This window comes from Poecilia reticulata, chromosome 18, assembly GCF_904066995.2.
Source record: "Poecilia reticulata chromosome 18, P_reticulata-male-v2, whole genome shotgun sequence".
Taxonomy (NCBI): domain Eukaryota; kingdom Metazoa; phylum Chordata; class Actinopteri; order Cyprinodontiformes; family Poeciliidae; genus Poecilia; species Poecilia reticulata.
The window spans coordinates 24,706,600-24,723,127 of NC_088847.1; the positions used below are offsets into that span (position 1 = coordinate 24,706,600).

General features: G+C 40.7%; 3 protein-coding genes across 8 annotated transcripts in view; 1 reads left to right on the forward strand and 2 right to left on the reverse strand.

The window, feature by feature from the left end:
* Nucleotides 1–724, reverse strand: part of cysltr3 (cysteinyl leukotriene receptor 3) — an 11,949-nt gene extending 11,225 nt beyond the window's left edge. Inside the window, exon 1 of the mRNA XM_008402402.3 lies at nucleotides 462–724. Within this exon, the coding sequence (XP_008400624.2) occupies nucleotides 462–537 (76 nt within the window). The 5' untranslated portion in view covers nucleotides 538–724. The remainder of the gene's footprint in view (nucleotides 1–461) is intronic.
* A 4,786-nt stretch (nucleotides 725–5,510) lies between these two features.
* LOC103460298 (uncharacterized) lies at nucleotides 5,511–14,693 on the reverse strand. Of its 2 annotated transcripts, none has more exons than XM_081599088.1 (8): nucleotides 14,559–14,693; nucleotides 11,573–11,608; nucleotides 10,662–11,262; nucleotides 10,445–10,588; nucleotides 8,623–8,697; nucleotides 8,186–8,251; nucleotides 6,589–6,672; nucleotides 5,511–6,067 (listed from the first exon to the last, which is right to left on the reverse strand). In XM_081599088.1, exons 3-8 carry the CDS (start codon nucleotides 10,870–10,872, stop codon nucleotides 5,937–5,939), a joined length of 711 nt encoding a protein of 236 aa, XP_081455214.1. In that variant the 5' UTR covers nucleotides 10,873–11,262; nucleotides 11,573–11,608; nucleotides 14,559–14,693; the 3' UTR covers nucleotides 5,511–5,936. The 2 variants fall into 2 exon arrangements, with proteins under 2 accessions (XP_081455214.1, XP_081455213.1); XM_081599087.1 differs by lacking the exon at nucleotides 14,559–14,693 and adding an exon at nucleotides 13,172–13,678.
* On the forward strand, nucleotides 13,861–16,528 carry LOC103460295 (uncharacterized). Of its 5 annotated transcripts, XR_014084556.1 has the most exons (5): nucleotides 13,863–14,020; nucleotides 14,688–15,029; nucleotides 15,098–15,618; nucleotides 15,663–16,293; nucleotides 16,332–16,528. XR_014084556.1 is itself a non-coding variant. In XM_081599090.1 (3 exons), the coding sequence occupies exons 1-3, from the start codon at nucleotides 13,960–13,962 to the stop codon at nucleotides 15,337–15,339; spliced, it is 645 nt and encodes a 214-aa protein (XP_081455216.1). In that variant the 5' UTR covers nucleotides 13,863–13,959; the 3' UTR covers nucleotides 15,340–16,528. The 5 variants fall into 5 exon arrangements, 1 of the variants encoding a protein (XP_081455216.1); XR_014084557.1 differs by having other exon boundaries at nucleotides 13,861–14,020; nucleotides 15,122–15,618; nucleotides 15,663–16,528; XR_014084558.1 differs by having other exon boundaries at nucleotides 13,861–14,020; nucleotides 15,134–15,618; nucleotides 15,663–16,528.

The following is a 16,528-nucleotide window of genomic DNA, read 5'->3' on the forward strand; positions in this document are numbered from 1 at the left end:
ATAATAATAATAATAATAATGATAATAATAATGATAATAATAATAATAATAATAATAATAATAATAATAATAATAATAATAATGATAATAATAATAATAATAATAATAATAATGATAATAATGATGATAATAATAATAATGATAATAATAATAATAATAATAATAATGATAATAATAATAATAATAATAATAATAATAATAATAATAATAATAATGATAATAATAATAATAATGATAATAATAATAATAATAATAATAATAATAATGATAATAATAATAATAATAATAATAATAATAATAATAATAATGATAATAATAATAATAATAATCCTCCACAGTGAATCTGCAGATAAATATTACTGTAGAATCTAAACATAGATAATGATCCTAGAAGTTCATCCTGAACTTCTGAATCCTGCGTGTTAAACTCAGACATTAAAAGTTTGATCTTTATTTCTCACCCTCCATCCTCGCAGCGGGTTCCGCCTGCAGCTCCTTCATCCAGGCACCGGTCCGGTTCGGGTCCGGTCCGGTCATCAGTCCCGGTCCGGTCCGATCAGCAGCAGCGCTCGCAGCCCTCTGGGTGTCGGTTCGGATCCCAGGGTGAAGTGGTTCCGTGGAAGGGGCGGAGCTCCGTCTCCGGGTTTCTGTCTGGTTCTTCCTGATCCAGGTTCGGTTCCTCAGAGCAGCGGGGGGTGTTCACTTGTGACGTCACAGTTAACCTCCAGTTGGCGCTGGAGGCCAAAATAAAAACATCAATAATAATAATAATAATAATAACAGCAGCGGCGGTCTGGTTTCCAGCAGCCTGAGGGGAAAGAACCGGTTCACAAGAACCGGACTGAGCAGAACGACGTTCATTAAGTGATTCATTCCTTCAGTCGTTCCACGTGGAAACAAATTTAAAGTTACATAACGGCTCATATTTACTTATTTACCCAGAAACCATGAAGAATAAACACTTAAACTGGCTGGAAACCAGCAAGACTCAGCAGGAACTGGGAGATTCCCAGTTCAACCAGTTCAACCAGTTCAACCAGTTCAACCAAATGAAACTGTTATTTTAATCTCAATAATATTCAGAAAGATGCTGTTTATGTTCACTGGATGGTTTTGGTTCATATGAAACATTAATGAGACAAAAACAACAAAACAGAGAATCTGTAAAACAGAATTATGTTTCCACTGCAGAATTTTAATAAATATAATGCAACTAAAATATATAAAAATTATCAAACATCAAATTAAATGGTAAAAAATAAATACAATATATAACCAAATTCAAAAATAAAAATAAAAACAAATAATAAGGTAATTTTATTCACAATTACCTGTGAATAAAAAACTGAAATAAAATATAAATTGAAGTAAGCACATAAATAGATCAAAGTAAAAAAAAAACACATTTATTCAAAAATATTTTAGAAAATTATTAGGAATTATAAAACAACTAAATATTAACAAAATAAAATAAAATCAGCAAAAACATTTGGGTCCGAACCGAGCCAACAGTTCAGAGTTTAGTTTGGAAAAGTTTCATAAATGTGTCATAAATAAAACATGAGTGAAGCTTCAGGTGAGTCAGACACCTGGAGGGCTGAGCGCGTCGACCAATCAGAGCTCAGACAGCCAGTCACGTGACCAGCAGCAGCGCTGTGGGAAAATAAAAACCACGAAGCCTCTGGATCAATAATAAATATAGAAACTGATCCAATCAGAGCGCAGACAGCAGGAAGGCAAGATGACGTCATCAATACAACATGGTGAGGACATGGCGCCACCTGGTGGCGACTGGAAGTAAGAACTGGAACTTCCGGTTTAGTCTTTACAAAGGGAATAATTCACCTATTGAATATATTACAAAATATATTGATATTATATTATATTATTATATTATATTATATATAATACATTGAATATATTATACATCACCGCAGATGAATTCAGAAGCATCTGCAGAAATCAGTGGTTGGTTTTTGGTTTAAATACAAAAAAAGGGAAACAAGCGAATTTTGGAAATTCAGTAAAAACTAAATGAACAGGAATTAATTTTATTTTCCTTTTTATGTTTACATGTTGAAGTTTTATCTTTATTTTTTTATGAAAAAACCTCTGGAGGCTTCGGTGTTATGATCAAACTACCACTTTTTACTTCTGAACATTTATTGCTTTACATCATTTAAAAGGGTGATTATACAAACTGCTCTTATTTGGATGTTTAGGGAAAATGACCAGAAGTTTATGAATAAAACTCATTTATTGTTTTATAATCTCAAAAGTGACAGAAATATCAGCAGACAGACTCACAGAAGGATATAAAATATGAGAAACATCGTCCAGGTATGGAGAAACAACTGGGACGTTTCTGTGCAGCAGCAGAAAAACTTCAGCAAATTCTCACAAATATACAAACAGGATAAAAGTCTAAAAATTAATAACAGAATTTAGGCAAAACTGCCACGTAGTTCAGAAGACGGTACTTCAGTGGAGAGTAATGTGCAGCTGAGTCTAAGACTCTTAAGTCTGAGCCTTTAATATCAGTTATTGACAATAAAACACCAAACCATAAATCAGCGCCGGGATCATCCGATCTTTAATAAACATTTATTCTAATAATTATAATCTGTACTTCCTGCTTTCCTCACATCAGCTCTCATGTTTCTGTTGTTCGGTTTGTCATTCTTTTTTCAAAAGAGATGAAAAGCCTGTTTATGATTCATATTTACATATTAGGGCCATAAAAAGCCGAGCTGTGACTCTGATCAGGGTTTTAATGTCTTAGAGTGGGTCTAGTCAAAGTTCAGACCACCAGGTCTTCATCTATTATTCAGGTCAAATCAGTAAATAACTGATAAAACTGCATTTCAGCTCCTGATGCGTTAAAGCAGATAATGATCCTGAGCCCTGCGGCGCCCCCATGTGGACAGGCATTAATCACTCGGTGCTTCTTCCTGATGGCAGTAAAAACTCACAAACAGATTAAAGAATACTCAAATCTGAGTTTGACCTTTGACCTTAGCTGCTGGGTTCCTTCTTTTAATGATGGAGACAGAAAATCTGATGGGATTAAACCAGAGGCTGAGCAGCAGCACCAGGGCTGCCCAGGTGCATTCTGGGATCTGATGCTCTGATGGCGTCACACACAGAACCAGAACCAGAACCCGACCGTCTGGACCTGCTGCAGAATCCTGTAAGTCCTGTTCATCAAGGATTGAATGTTTTTATATTCTCATGACACCTTGATAGTTTGTGGTACGAAGTGTGGAACAGGAAGTTGTTTTCCAATGGACCAGAACTGGTGGCTTGTTAGATCTTTATATAATCTTAAAGGAAGATCAGGTTCTGTTTCCACGTAACAATCAGGAAGCTTTCAGAGGACGGCTGAAGCTGAGAGAACCTTCATCCATGAAGGGAGGAGATTTCTCTCTGACTCTGCAGAACGTCGACATCAACGATGAAGGAGGATATAGATGTGTGATCAGATATGTCAGCCCAGGAGGAGATTATGTTAGAGTCACCAGGTCCATCACCCTCAACATCTCAGGTGAGTGATTGATCTGATCTGATAGGAATCTGTGGTCAGGAGCAGAAACTGAGAGTTGGAGAGAAAGTTAGAGGAGCAAAGATTCACCAGCCGATGATCTTAGAGCTGAAATGATGAGGAAACGTTACAGATGATGCTCATGACTAATGTCTCTGTTTTACAGAGGCGGATCAACGGCTGCAGCAGAAAACATCCTCGAGTTATGAAACCTGGAGTTATTATGAAACAGATGATAGTCAGTTTATTATAATTACTGTCAGTGTTTCACTTGCTCCTGTTGTTCTTCTGCTCTGTGTTATTTTTCTCATCATCAGGTATAAAACGTCTCTTGGCGACTCGAAGCTCAGATCGTCTCAGAGGAGCAGAGAACTGAGTCAAAGCAAAGATGATGAGTTAGATTTCTGAAAACCTGAATCCTGTTTTCTCCATCAAACTGTTTTTATGAAGCTGCTGAGGCTTTAATTCATTTTTCACTTTCTGCTGTTTCTGCCCATAAATCGGATTAAAACACTAAAATAGAGTCAAATATTATAAAAGAGCCAGAAATGATCTGCATTAAAGGTCCTCATAGAAACATTCAATCCAGAAAAACTTATTTAACAAGCAACAATAATAAAGAATAAAAATAAATAAAATAAACTGAACGCAAGTACAGCAGAGAATATCCATAAAAATGGTACAAATCATTAAAATGAAACCAGTGAAGAAAACATATTTAGCTTCTGATCATAAAGGGAAAAACTGAACCTGAAGCCTCATGAACAGTTTCTGATCTTTATTAGAGTTTTTAAGGGAAACATTTATTGATATTTTACCAGTAATCAGAGTTTTATGATTTATAATTATCGTCTGTAATCTACTGAACCGGTCAGATCAAAATGCTGACCTGACCTCCGCCATGACACCCCGTTACCATGGATACGCTGATTCAGACCTGCCAACAGCTTCAGCACCAAACATCCATTAATGTGTTAAAATCCTCTGAGCTCTGAAGAACCAGGACCATCCAGGAAGTGATGGCGATCAAAGGTTTCCATGGAAACAGAGCAGAAATGATGCCATGAAGCTGATGAGTTTGTTACACTTAAATAAAAACAGAAATCTTCCTGTTTACTGTAAATATTCCAGTTCACTGTAAAAAGTTTTAGTTTAATTGTAATAAAATGATTCTGATAGAAAATCTCTGTTCTCATTTGTTCAACATGAAGTTTATTAAATTCACTAAATAAAGATTAAACTTTATCATCGTCTCCTTCTTTGCAGCTTCAATGAATTATTTTTGTTATGTGTAAATATATTAACATGCTGTAGGATTATAATGAATTTAAATTATAAATTAAAATGTATAATTTAACTGTGACAGACTGGTAACCTGGACAGATGACCCGTCCAGGTGACCCGTCCAGGTGACCCGTCCAGGTGACCCGTCCAGGTGACCCGTCCAGGTGACGCGTCCAGGTGACCCGGCCTCTTGCCCAAAATGTTATCTGGAGAGGAACCAGCACCTCCTGACCCACTGAGGGACCAGGTGTTAGAAAATGGATGGATGGATTTCAAATTTAAATTTTAAATTAAAAATTTAAATTAGAAGTTTTGCACATGCCAAGGTGTGTAAGAAACCCAGTTGAGGAAGAGAACCGGTTCTGCCTGCAGCTTCAGGAACGTCTGGTGTTCCTCTGGTTGGAAACCTCTGAGGAAGTCAAGCCGTCAGCGCCGAACCAGAACCAGAACCAAAAAACAGAACCAGAACCAGAAACAGAACCAGAATCACGAAACAGAACCAGAACCAGAACCAGATTTATGTCCACGAAACAGGAATATGATTTCAATTCCCACTGAAATCAAAGTTCAGTCAGAAAACAACAACACTTGGTAAGGAAAAGGAGCATTTCTCTGAAAAACCACCTTCCTCTCATCACCACCAGTCATCTTTAGGTTGTAGAAATGATGTCATTAATAAAGTCAACGTTATTGATAACTTTGTTTGCACTGTGAATAAAAACATAAATCTTCCTGTTTGGTATTTTTATTTTATCGTAAATATTCTTGTTCACTGTAAAAAAAAATGTAGTTTAATTAAAATGATAAAATGATTCTGATAGAAAATCTTTGCTTTCATTTGTTCAACATGAAGTTTATTAAATTCACCAAATAAAGATTAAACTTCATCATCATCATCATCATCATCATCATCATCATCATCATCATCATCATCATCATCATCATCATCATCATCATTTCTTCTCTGCAGCTTCAATAATAATATAATTTATTTTCTCTATAAATATAAATATTAACGTCTTTTGATATTTTAATGAATTTAAACGACGAGTCAGCAGGACCGAACCCAGATGAACAGAACCAGCTGGTTCTGGTCGGGCTCAGGGTTTGGTCAGAGGTCAGAGGTCAGGTCAGCAGCTGGACGGGTCGGCCGGGTCCGGTTGGGTCCGGGCGGGTCCGGTTGGGTCACTCTCCACTTCAGCAGGGAGTAAACGACGTGTTGGTCTGGTACCGCTGCTGGTTCTGGAGGGAAACAGAACCCGGGTCAGGAACTGTCTCCATGGAGACGACGTCCCGTCTCCATGGAGACGATGTCTGACTGGTTCGTCGTTCAGAGGTTGAATGGGATCAACTGGGTTGACCAACATCTGACCAATCAGCAGCTGTTCTCGCGTCTTTACCTGTTACCATGGCAACACCGTTGCTGCTGCAAACATCTGCAGCGAGAAGTGAAACTGTTTCTCACACGGGTAAAAATAATGTTCATAACCTCAACATGCAGCACTTAAATAAATAAAGAGGTTAAATGATTACAGATCCAAACTTTAAGCTGTTTTTTAGATTTTTCCTTATTAACAAAAATTTATAATATTTTAGGCAACGACGGAACAAAATTTAGTCGATTCTGATCAATAAAATCAGGATTTGTGTTTGTAAACATGTTTGCATTTCACTGCGTTTAATAATTAATATCAGATTCTGATGCAGTGAAGGTGAGGCGGCGGTGCAGAGAGGTCAAAGGTCACCCGGAGCAGCAGCCTCACCTCTCCCGGTCCTGATGCTGACCGTCCCGTACGTCACGCCTCTCTCTCTCCTCACCGATGAGTAAACGGCTCCCGGATCCGGATCTGCAGCAGAACAGAGTCTGTCAGTGGAACGGCTCCTGATCAGAACGTAGATCTGTGTTTCTAGAAGTGACAGGAAGTGGAGAGCTGCTGGTTCTGGTGGAAACCATCAGAGGTTCTGGAAGAAACTCAGAGAAAGACAAAGATGCTGCCACCGTTCAGAGGATGACGGAGAAACCAGCTGATCTGAGATGAAACCAGAAACACTGAACTGGATCTGGATTCAATCTGGATCTAATCTCCTCTGGATTTAATCTGGTCTGGATTCAATCTGATCTGGATTTAATCTGGATGTAATCTGGTCTGAATCTAATCTGGTCTGGATTCAATCTGGTCTGGATTCAATCGGATCTGGATTTAATCTGGATCTGGATTTAATCTGGATCTAATCTCATGTGGATCTAATCTGGTCTGGATTCAATCTGATCTGGATTTAATCTGGATGTAATCTGGTCTGAATCTAATCTGGTCTGGATTCAATCGGATCTGGATTTAATCTGGATCTGGATTTAATCTGGATCTAATCTCATCTGGATCTAATCTAGTCTGGATTCAATCTGATCTGGATCTAATCTGATCTGGATTCAATCTGATCTGGATTCAATCTGATCTGGATTCAATCTGATCTGGATTTTATCTGGATCTAATCTGATCTGGATTCAATCTGGTCTGGATATAAACTGATCTGGATTTAATCTGATCTGGATCTAATCTGATCTGGATTTAATCTGATCTGGATCTAATATGATCTGGATTTAATCTGATCTGGATTTAATCTGATCTGGATCTAATATGATCTGGATTTAATCTGATCTGGATTTAATCTGATCTGAATCTAATATGATCTGGATCTAATCTGATCTGGATTTAATCTGATCTGGATCTAATATGATCTGGATTTAATCTGATCTGGATTTAATCTGATCTGGATCTAATATGATCTGGATTTAATCTGATCTGGATTCAATCTGATCTGGATTCAATCTGATCTGGATTTTATCTGGATCTAATCTGATCTGGATTAAATCTGGTCTGGATTTAAACTGATCTGGATTTAATCTGATCTGGATCTAATATGATCTGGATTTAATCTGATCTGGATTTAATCTGATCTGAATCTAATATGATCTGGATTTAATCTGATCTGGATTTAATCTGATCTGGATCTAATATGATCTGGATTTAATCTGATCTGGATTTAATCTGATCTGGATCTAATATGATCTGGATTTAATCTGATCTGGATTCAATCTGATCTGGATTCAATCTGATCTGGATTCAATCTGATCTGGATTTTATCTGGATCTAATCTGATCTGGATTAAATCTGGTCTGGATTTAAACTGATCTGGATTTAATCTGATCTGGATCTAATCTGATCTGGATCTAATCTGATCTGGATTTAATCTGATCTGGATCTAATATGATCTGGATTTAATCTGATCTGGATCTAATCTGATCTGGATCTATTCTGATCTAAATGTCCATCTTAGATCCAGACCAGGAGGTTAACGAACCCGTTGCTTCTGGAGCTTCTGGAGTTTTTCTCCGTGTCGATGAATAATCATCTGCTGAGTTTCTTTCTGCAAACCAAACAGTTTAGAGAATAAAACACGATGAATATGTTATATTTGAGGCTTAAAGCAGAAAGTGATCAGACAGTTTGACCAAATCACCTCAGTGTCTGTGAACCTGAACTCCAAGTTCATTTTATTAACAGGTTTTTTCTGCTTTAAAGAATTTAAATGTTAAATTATTCCTGCATCTAAATGTAAGATTTGAGCTCAAACATGTTTTCTTGTCTGAATATTAATATTGTAAAATAAACAACATTCACTGCTGGTAAATAAATGAAACATCATTTGGTTCTGATCTATCAGTTATTGATTATCTGATATCAGCTGGTTTCAGATCAGAGGCTATGAAACTAACAGGAAATGAACCGTAAACTGACCTGCAGCAGAGGATGAAGCTGTTCTGTCTGGAGCTTCAGTGACTTCAGCTGCCGACGGATCAGCAGCTGCTGAGTCTGCAAACCAAACAGGTTGAACCCAAACCTACCGTAAGGTTAGAAATCAGACGACGCAGCAGAAGAACCAGCTGACAGGGCGATATGCTAAAGGAAACGTGATGTTTATCGACTTGGTTTACATTAGCACTTTAGCATGTTAGCAAATTAGCACAGCTAACGTTTTAGTTAGCAGTTGTCACCACTGCTTCAAAAGAAAAGTGCTGGACAGTTTCTGAAATAAGAAAATACATTCTCCAAAATATAACAACTCAAGCAAGAAATGAAGAAATCAGAAGTAATAAAAACTAACAGAGACTCTCCGTCAGCTCAGTGACCTTCTTCTGCCTCAACGTTAGCCACATTGAGCCACATTGAGCCACATTTAGCCACATTTAGCCACATTGAGCCACATTTAGCCACATTGAGCCACATTTAGCCATATTTAGCCACATTTAGCCATATTGAGCCACATTTAGCCACATTGAGCCACATTGAGCTACATTGAGCCACATTTAGCCACATTGAGCCACATTTAACCACATTTAGCCACATTTAGCCACATTGAGCCACATTTAGCCACATTGAGCCACATCTAAGCCATATTTAGCCACATTTAGCCATATTGAGCCACATTTAGCCATATTTAGCCACATTTAACCACATTTAGCCACATTTAGCCACATTTAGCCACATTTAGCCACATTTAGCCACATTGAGCCACATTTAGCCACATTTAGCCACATTTAGCCACATTGAGCCACATTTAGCCACATTTAGCCACATTTAGCAACATTGAGCCACATTGAGCCACATTTAGCCACATTTAGCCACATTGAGCCACATTTAGCCACATTTAGCCACATTGAGCACATTGAGCCACATTTAGCCACATTGATCCACATTTAGCCACATTGAGCCACATTGAGCCACATTGAGCCACATTGAGCCACATTTAGCCACATTGAGCCACATTTAGCCACATTTAGCCACATTGAGCCACATTTAGCCACATTGAGCCACATTTAGCCACATTTAGCCACATTGAGCCACATTTAGCCATAGTTAGCCACAAACATTTCTGTTTTAGCTCCAACCTCAGTTTGATTTTAGACAGTCATTCTCTGGTTGAAATATCCTGTTTCTGAGCAGCTATCGCTACATTAGCATTAGCATCCGGATGTAAACCTTCCTGTCTGCAGCTCTCCTAATAAAGAACTGCTGCGTCTCTGGCTGCAGATTAGAGGAAGGAGAAAACTAAAGGAAGTAGCAGCTAACAGTGAAGCAGAAGGAAAATGTCACAGTTTCTTTACCAATAACAACCTGAAGGCGTGATGTGCTTTGTTTAGGCCACTGAATAAAATCTAGAGCAGCTGATTGCCACTGAAAGCTACAATCACTTCATCTGATTCTGATTCTGCAGCTGATTAAACAGTTTAAACATCAGAACCTCAATAAAAACGTTTCTAACCGAACATGATGAGATCAGAAGCTTCAGGGGTTAAATCATGTTTGTGTCTCTGAGGTGACAAACGAAAGTAGAGCCAAGAACAGGAAGCCAAACGACTCCACAGCTTCTCTCACACTTTCACCACAAACACAATATACAGCCAAAAACTTCTGATGAGGCCTGAAGCTGCCCCACCCCCGAACCCGGCCGCTAAAAATAAAAAAAACACATTATATAAACTGGCAGCACGACGCAGAGCAGGTAAACAGAGGAGGAGTTCAGGAAGCTGCTGGTGGCAGAAACCTGATGGGGAGTTACCTGCTGGCTTCCTGCAGCGGCGCCGAGTCAGCAGAACCACCAACAAGATACAGAAAACCAGAAAACCAACAGAGGAGAGAGAGAGGACCATGGAGAGAGGAAGAGGAGTGGAGGATGAAGGAGGAGGAGTGGAGGTGATTCTCCCTGAAATGAATCAAAGTCATAATTTATTTCTGGTCTCCTGATGAAGGTTGAAGCAGACAGAGAAGCTGCTGACCTTTGACCCAGATCCAGCTGGATGGAGACTCTCCATCCTGACCGCTGATGCTGCACTGGTAGAGGCCTTCATCAGAGCTGGAGACATGGAGGAGGGTCATGTGACCTGATGGTCCATCACCAATGAAGGAGCCATCTTTATAGAAAGCAGCTGGGAGGTTGTGGGCTGGACTCTTTGCTCTGCAGCTCAGAGTGACGTCATCTCCCTCCATCACAGGGAGGACAGGACTCTGCAGGATCACTGATCCACCTCAACACAGAGACAAACTACAGCATTTCATCCATTTCCACACAGCAACACTAACTCCACAGTCTGATCTTACCAGAGACAGAGAGCTGGATGCTGCTGCTGCTGCTGGGGGAGGATCCATTTGTGGACTCACACCAGTACACACCAGAGTCTAATAGGACGAGCCCAGTTAAAGTACATGAAGAGTTCGCTGGTTGACCCCAGTCCTCACATTCAGCTCTGGTGTCTCTGGTTGTGTTTCTCCTCACAGTTCCTCCATCAGAGATGTTTCCATCCTCACAGGTCAGAGTCACTGATTCATATTCAAAGAACTGAGATCTGCTGGGACTCACAGTCAGAGCAGCTGGAGAGACTGGAAACCAGGAAAATACATTTTAAATCATTGATTTTATGTATTATGCATTTATTTTTTAGCCTCATTTTGCTCTTCAGTTTCTGGTTCAGAAAGAAAAACATGTAAAACTTTAGATAAAACACCAACAAGATGTAAAATGTTACAGAAACTCAAGATGAACTGAGCAGTGAAAACTTTATCAATGAGACGCAAAAGAAAACTTTCCTCCATGTCCACCAGGGGGCAGTAAACAGGATAACGATGTTTAACTGAAGAGTGATTTACTGACTGACATCTGAGATTATAGATCTGTGGTGAATTTACTCACCTCGGTTTGATGTCCAGAGAAGTTCTGACGTCAGCACTGAAAGTTTATTCAGAAACAGATTTAATGTAAACAAAATAATAATAAACATCTTAAACAGACAGTAAAATAACAGAGAGATGAAACATTCAGCATTAGAAGAACATGAGAGAGAAAACAGCATCTATGTTTTCCTGCAGTCCAGCTTTGAATCAGATGAGACAAAGATCAGGGTGATGGATCAGAGGCCCTCCAGAGATTTAGAGGAGAAATTCAACTTTGATGCTCAAACCTGATTTTTTGGCTGAAATCTGAGTTTTTCTGCTAATGAAATGCTGAATTTTGATGCACGTCTGGAATTAAAGTCTTATTAAAGCGACATGAGCGTTCAGACTGCAGACTGATACGATGTGGTTGAGGCTGAACCGATCCGATGTTTAGAGGTTGAAAAGATCGGAATCGGCCGATCAGACCGACATGAAAAAGTCAGATTTGTGTCAAATTCTCCTTCTGTGAGAACAGAGACAAAACGCTTTAATGTTCCAGTTACTGGTGGACGATTCATAACGCAGACAGATCCTCTGAGTCCACCGTCCTGGATGGGTCACACACACACACGCACACACACACACACACACACACACACACACACACACACACACACACACACACACACACACACACACACACACACACACACACACACACACACACGTTTCTACAGCCTAAACCAGGGCTGAGCAGTCCTGGTCCTGGAGGTCCGGTGTCCTGCAGCTCTTAACGTCTCCCTGGTCCAACACACTTGAATCCAACAGCTGAATCACCTCCTAAGTTCAGTCAGATTCTTCTGAGTCCTGCTAACGACCTCATTATTTCACTCAGGTGTGTTGAAGCTGAGACACATCTAAAAGTTGCAGGAGTCCAGCCCTCGAGGCCTGGAGCTGCCCACCCCTGGCCTAAACCTGACCTTTACCCTTTTCCTAACCCTAACCCAAACTCAATTCACACCTTAGTCCTAACTCTGACCCCTGACCCAAAAACAGGGTTTCCCCTTGTGGGACCAGGCTTCGGTCCCACAAGGAGCAACTGGTCCCCACAACGTAGTGTCAGGCAAATCGTCCCCACAAGTTATTACAAACAAACGCACACACACACACACACACACACACACACACACACACACACACACACACACACACACACACACACACACACATTGAAGGACTCTAAGTCGTGTTTTGCTCTGTGGAGAGCCGCCATGCCGACTCCCTGCAGAGACCAACGGGAGGCGCTGACCACGACCTCATCAAGCAGCAGAAATGCTCAAAGTTGATCATATTTACTGAAAGTTCATAAACGCAGCTTGATTCAAGTTTCTAAAAGTTTAGAAAACCTCAAGTCTTCCCCAGCAGACTGACTGACCAGAGAGAAGCAGACTGACTGACTGCTTCTCTCTGGTTTCCAGAGAAACAGAAAGAAATATGAAAAGCTAAATAAAAATGAGTGAATTTCTCATTCCGCCATATTTTTCTGTTTGTCTGGTTGTTAATGAAGGTTTTAATCTGCAGATTAGAACAGATTACAGTCTCTCCGCCTGCTGAAGGTAAACCCAGCCGTACTCACAGATCAGCCATGATGCTCCTCTCATCGTTTCTGTCAGTTTCTGTGAAATCAAGACGGAGTTTGCATTTCCATCATCAGAGCTGAACCCTCCCCTTCCTCTGTCCTGTGGTTACCAAACCTTCACAGGAAGCAGAGCTGAGCCTGCTCACTTACCCAGAGACAGTTAGCCCCGTTAGCACCGTTAGCACTGATAACCTCATCATTGGTTCAGTCATTCTCTGGATTTATTGATGCTTCTCATTCATAAGACAAACTTATGATTTTTAATAAAACACAGAATAAGGAATGAAGCTGCAGGTTAAGATGAATGAAGGCAGAAAGTGAAACTAAATGCGGATCATTTATGTTGATTACAGTAAATATTGGAGGGAAGATGGAGGCCGGGACTGTTTGTGTTGAGCTCCCCCTGCTGGGGCACACAGGGTACTGCATCTGGTTTCTGGGTCCAGTATTATTGCTGTTAATGTCTTGCCATACCAGGTGTTCCGTTCTCGGTTCATTATTTAATGTTTTTTAACCCTTTTTCATTTCCGGTTCATCAACTGAATGAACTTTTTTCGATTCATTTTGTTTTGTGTGTTTTTATCCATCAGTAAATAAATTTATGAATATTTTAAAATGTGACCAGAAGGTTAAAGATGAACATTATTATCGGAGTTCTTGCTGCTCTTCTGTCTGTCCACCAGGGGGCAGAAGCAGCACATTAGTTACTTGTTTACTCCGTTTCTTGAGTTTCATTTTCTCTCAGCTGAGTATCGTCCGTAGCTCGATGTTTTTCTGCTGCAGAAATGATAGTTTTGCATTTAATCTCGTGTTTTCTGCTGATCCTGCAGGTTTCTGCTGCTGACGGTGAGTTCAGTACTTTTAGGTTCAGTAACATGAAGCTGCATGTCGGTGGTGCAGAGTCTGGTTTGAATATCTACAATCCTTCATGATAAATAGCATTGTAATGTTTTGTTTATTATTCATATTTTAGTACAGAGACACAATTTTAGCTTCATTTTAAAGTTTTCCTTCAAATCGTGAAGATTAAATGATCGATGTTGCTCTAATGATCTCATAGAAGTGGCTTTGTTTACAAATTAAAGACTTAATAAAATTATTTAAAATGAGTTCAAGTGAAGAATATTTACTGTTTTAGTTAAAATATAAGAGTTTAAACATGATAATAACATGTAGAAATAGAGATAAATCCTATATTTATGACCTCTGATAGTTTTGTTTTGCAGCCAACAGGGAGGAGCTGCCAGTAAAACCAGTAAAACCAGTAAAACCCATTTAATGCTGTTAAATAAACTGCTATGTTTTAGGCAGGTTGAACGTCTCAGACGTAAAGAATAAGATTAGAACCAGAGAGGAATAAAATCTGAGTTTAGTTTAATCTGACCTGAGAGCAGAGATGATTCTGACGTCAGCTGCAGGAAGGATCTGCGTTAACGCCGCTTGGTGCAGTTCGGACGCAGCAGCTTCCTGTGAGGCATTGACCTGTGTTCATGTCTGGTTCTGTCCGGTCCAGTGGCGGTGACACCAGGAGGAGCTGCTGACCTGCAGTGTCAGACTCCCGGCGCCGCGGCGGCCACCGTGGTGGAGTGGACCAAAGACGGCCTGCCGGCCAGCGAATACGTCTTCTTCTACCGCAACGGCCGGCCGTACGACAAGTACCAGCACGACTCCTTCAGAGGCCGAGTGGCGCTGAAGAACCGGTCCGGTCCGGGCAGCGGGGACGTCTCTGTGGTCCTGAAGAACGTCTCTGTGCAGGACGAGGGGACGTTCCGGTGTCGGGTTCTGATGAGCAGCTCTGGGGCCCAGGCGGAGGAACACCTTCAGGTCAGCCGGCTGAGGGTCGCGCTGCGGTCAGGTACGTTCACCTCACAGCTCAGGGATCCCTCCGCAGCTGGCGGGAAACTGATCCATCCTGATCTGCAGGAAGCGAAGCAGGAGGCGAAACAGGAAGTGAAGCAGGAAGCGAAGCAGGAAATGAAGCAGGAAGTGAAGCAGGAAGTGAAGCAGGAAACGTCCAGAGGGTTTTCACAGACGGAGCAGCGGGTCCAAACGTCGCTGTCGCTGTTGGACTCCTCATGGTTTGTGTTTGTGTTGCTGCTGGTGTCGGTTTTTATCTGTACAGGAGAAATAAATCTCCTGTCCATCAGAGGACAGAAGTTGTGTGAAGCTGAGATCAAGAAAATCATTTTATTTCAGTTTAAAACGTTTTTCAGTGTTTGAGTCCTGAGCTGTAAAAAGCTTCAACCTTTTGGAAACAAACTGAGATTATCGATTAAATCAGTTTATTAATGGAAATAATTTGGGACAAAACTAAGCATTAAAATAAAATCACTACAGAAGACGAAGCGTTGATGTTGGTGAATCTCCAGGTTTCCTCTGGTTGTGATGTCATGTGCAGAGTGTTTATGTAAATGTTCAGATGTAAACAGGAAGTGTGTGTTCAGGTGTAAACAGGATGTTCAGGTGTAAACAGGATTGTTGTGTTCAGGTGATGTGGGTTTAAACTGGATTTTCTCTAAATAACCTTTTTACAGTGTAACTGAACTGTTCCTCTATCTGACCAAACCTTTAACATTTCTTCATCTATAATAATCATAACAATGTTCTCTAAACTAAAACCACTATATTAGTGTTAAAGTATGTGAATATATTTTTATGTTTTATTATATTTAACTGTAAAAAATCAAAGTTTGTGTCGTTTTTCTGTGTTTGCTGCAAATTTTGGCTCAGAATTGAATAAATGAGTGAAACCTGAACTCAGACGGGACGTAATGGTTGTTGACCGGTGGGCAGCAGAGCCATGAGCTCAGCGGCCATTAACCTGATAAAGGACCGGTCCACGACCAACCGGACCGGGACCGGACCAGGACCAGGACCAGGACCAGGACCAGGACCAGGACCGGTCCACGACCAACCGGGACCGGACCAGGACCAGGACCGGTCCACGACCAACCGGGACCGGACCAGGACCAGGACCGGTCCACGACCAACCGGGACTGGACCAGGACCAGGACCAGGACCGGACCAGGACCAGGACCAGTCCACGACCAACCGGGACCAGGACCAGGACCGGACCAGGACCAGGACCAGGACCAGGACCAGGACCAGGACCAGGACCGGTCCACGACCAACCGGGACTGGACCAGGACCGGACCAGGACCAGGACCAGGACCGACTCACTGTTTAAACCATAAACAATCACAGTGAAAGTAAAACTCTGACCCGTTTCCCTCCAGAGTTTCATTTTGGTTTCACTTTGACAGTAAAACTTTCTCTGGATCGTTTCTCTTCTGGTGACCAGATTTATTGGGAAACATCCAGTTTTATTAATAAAGACTTTAGTCAATAACAACA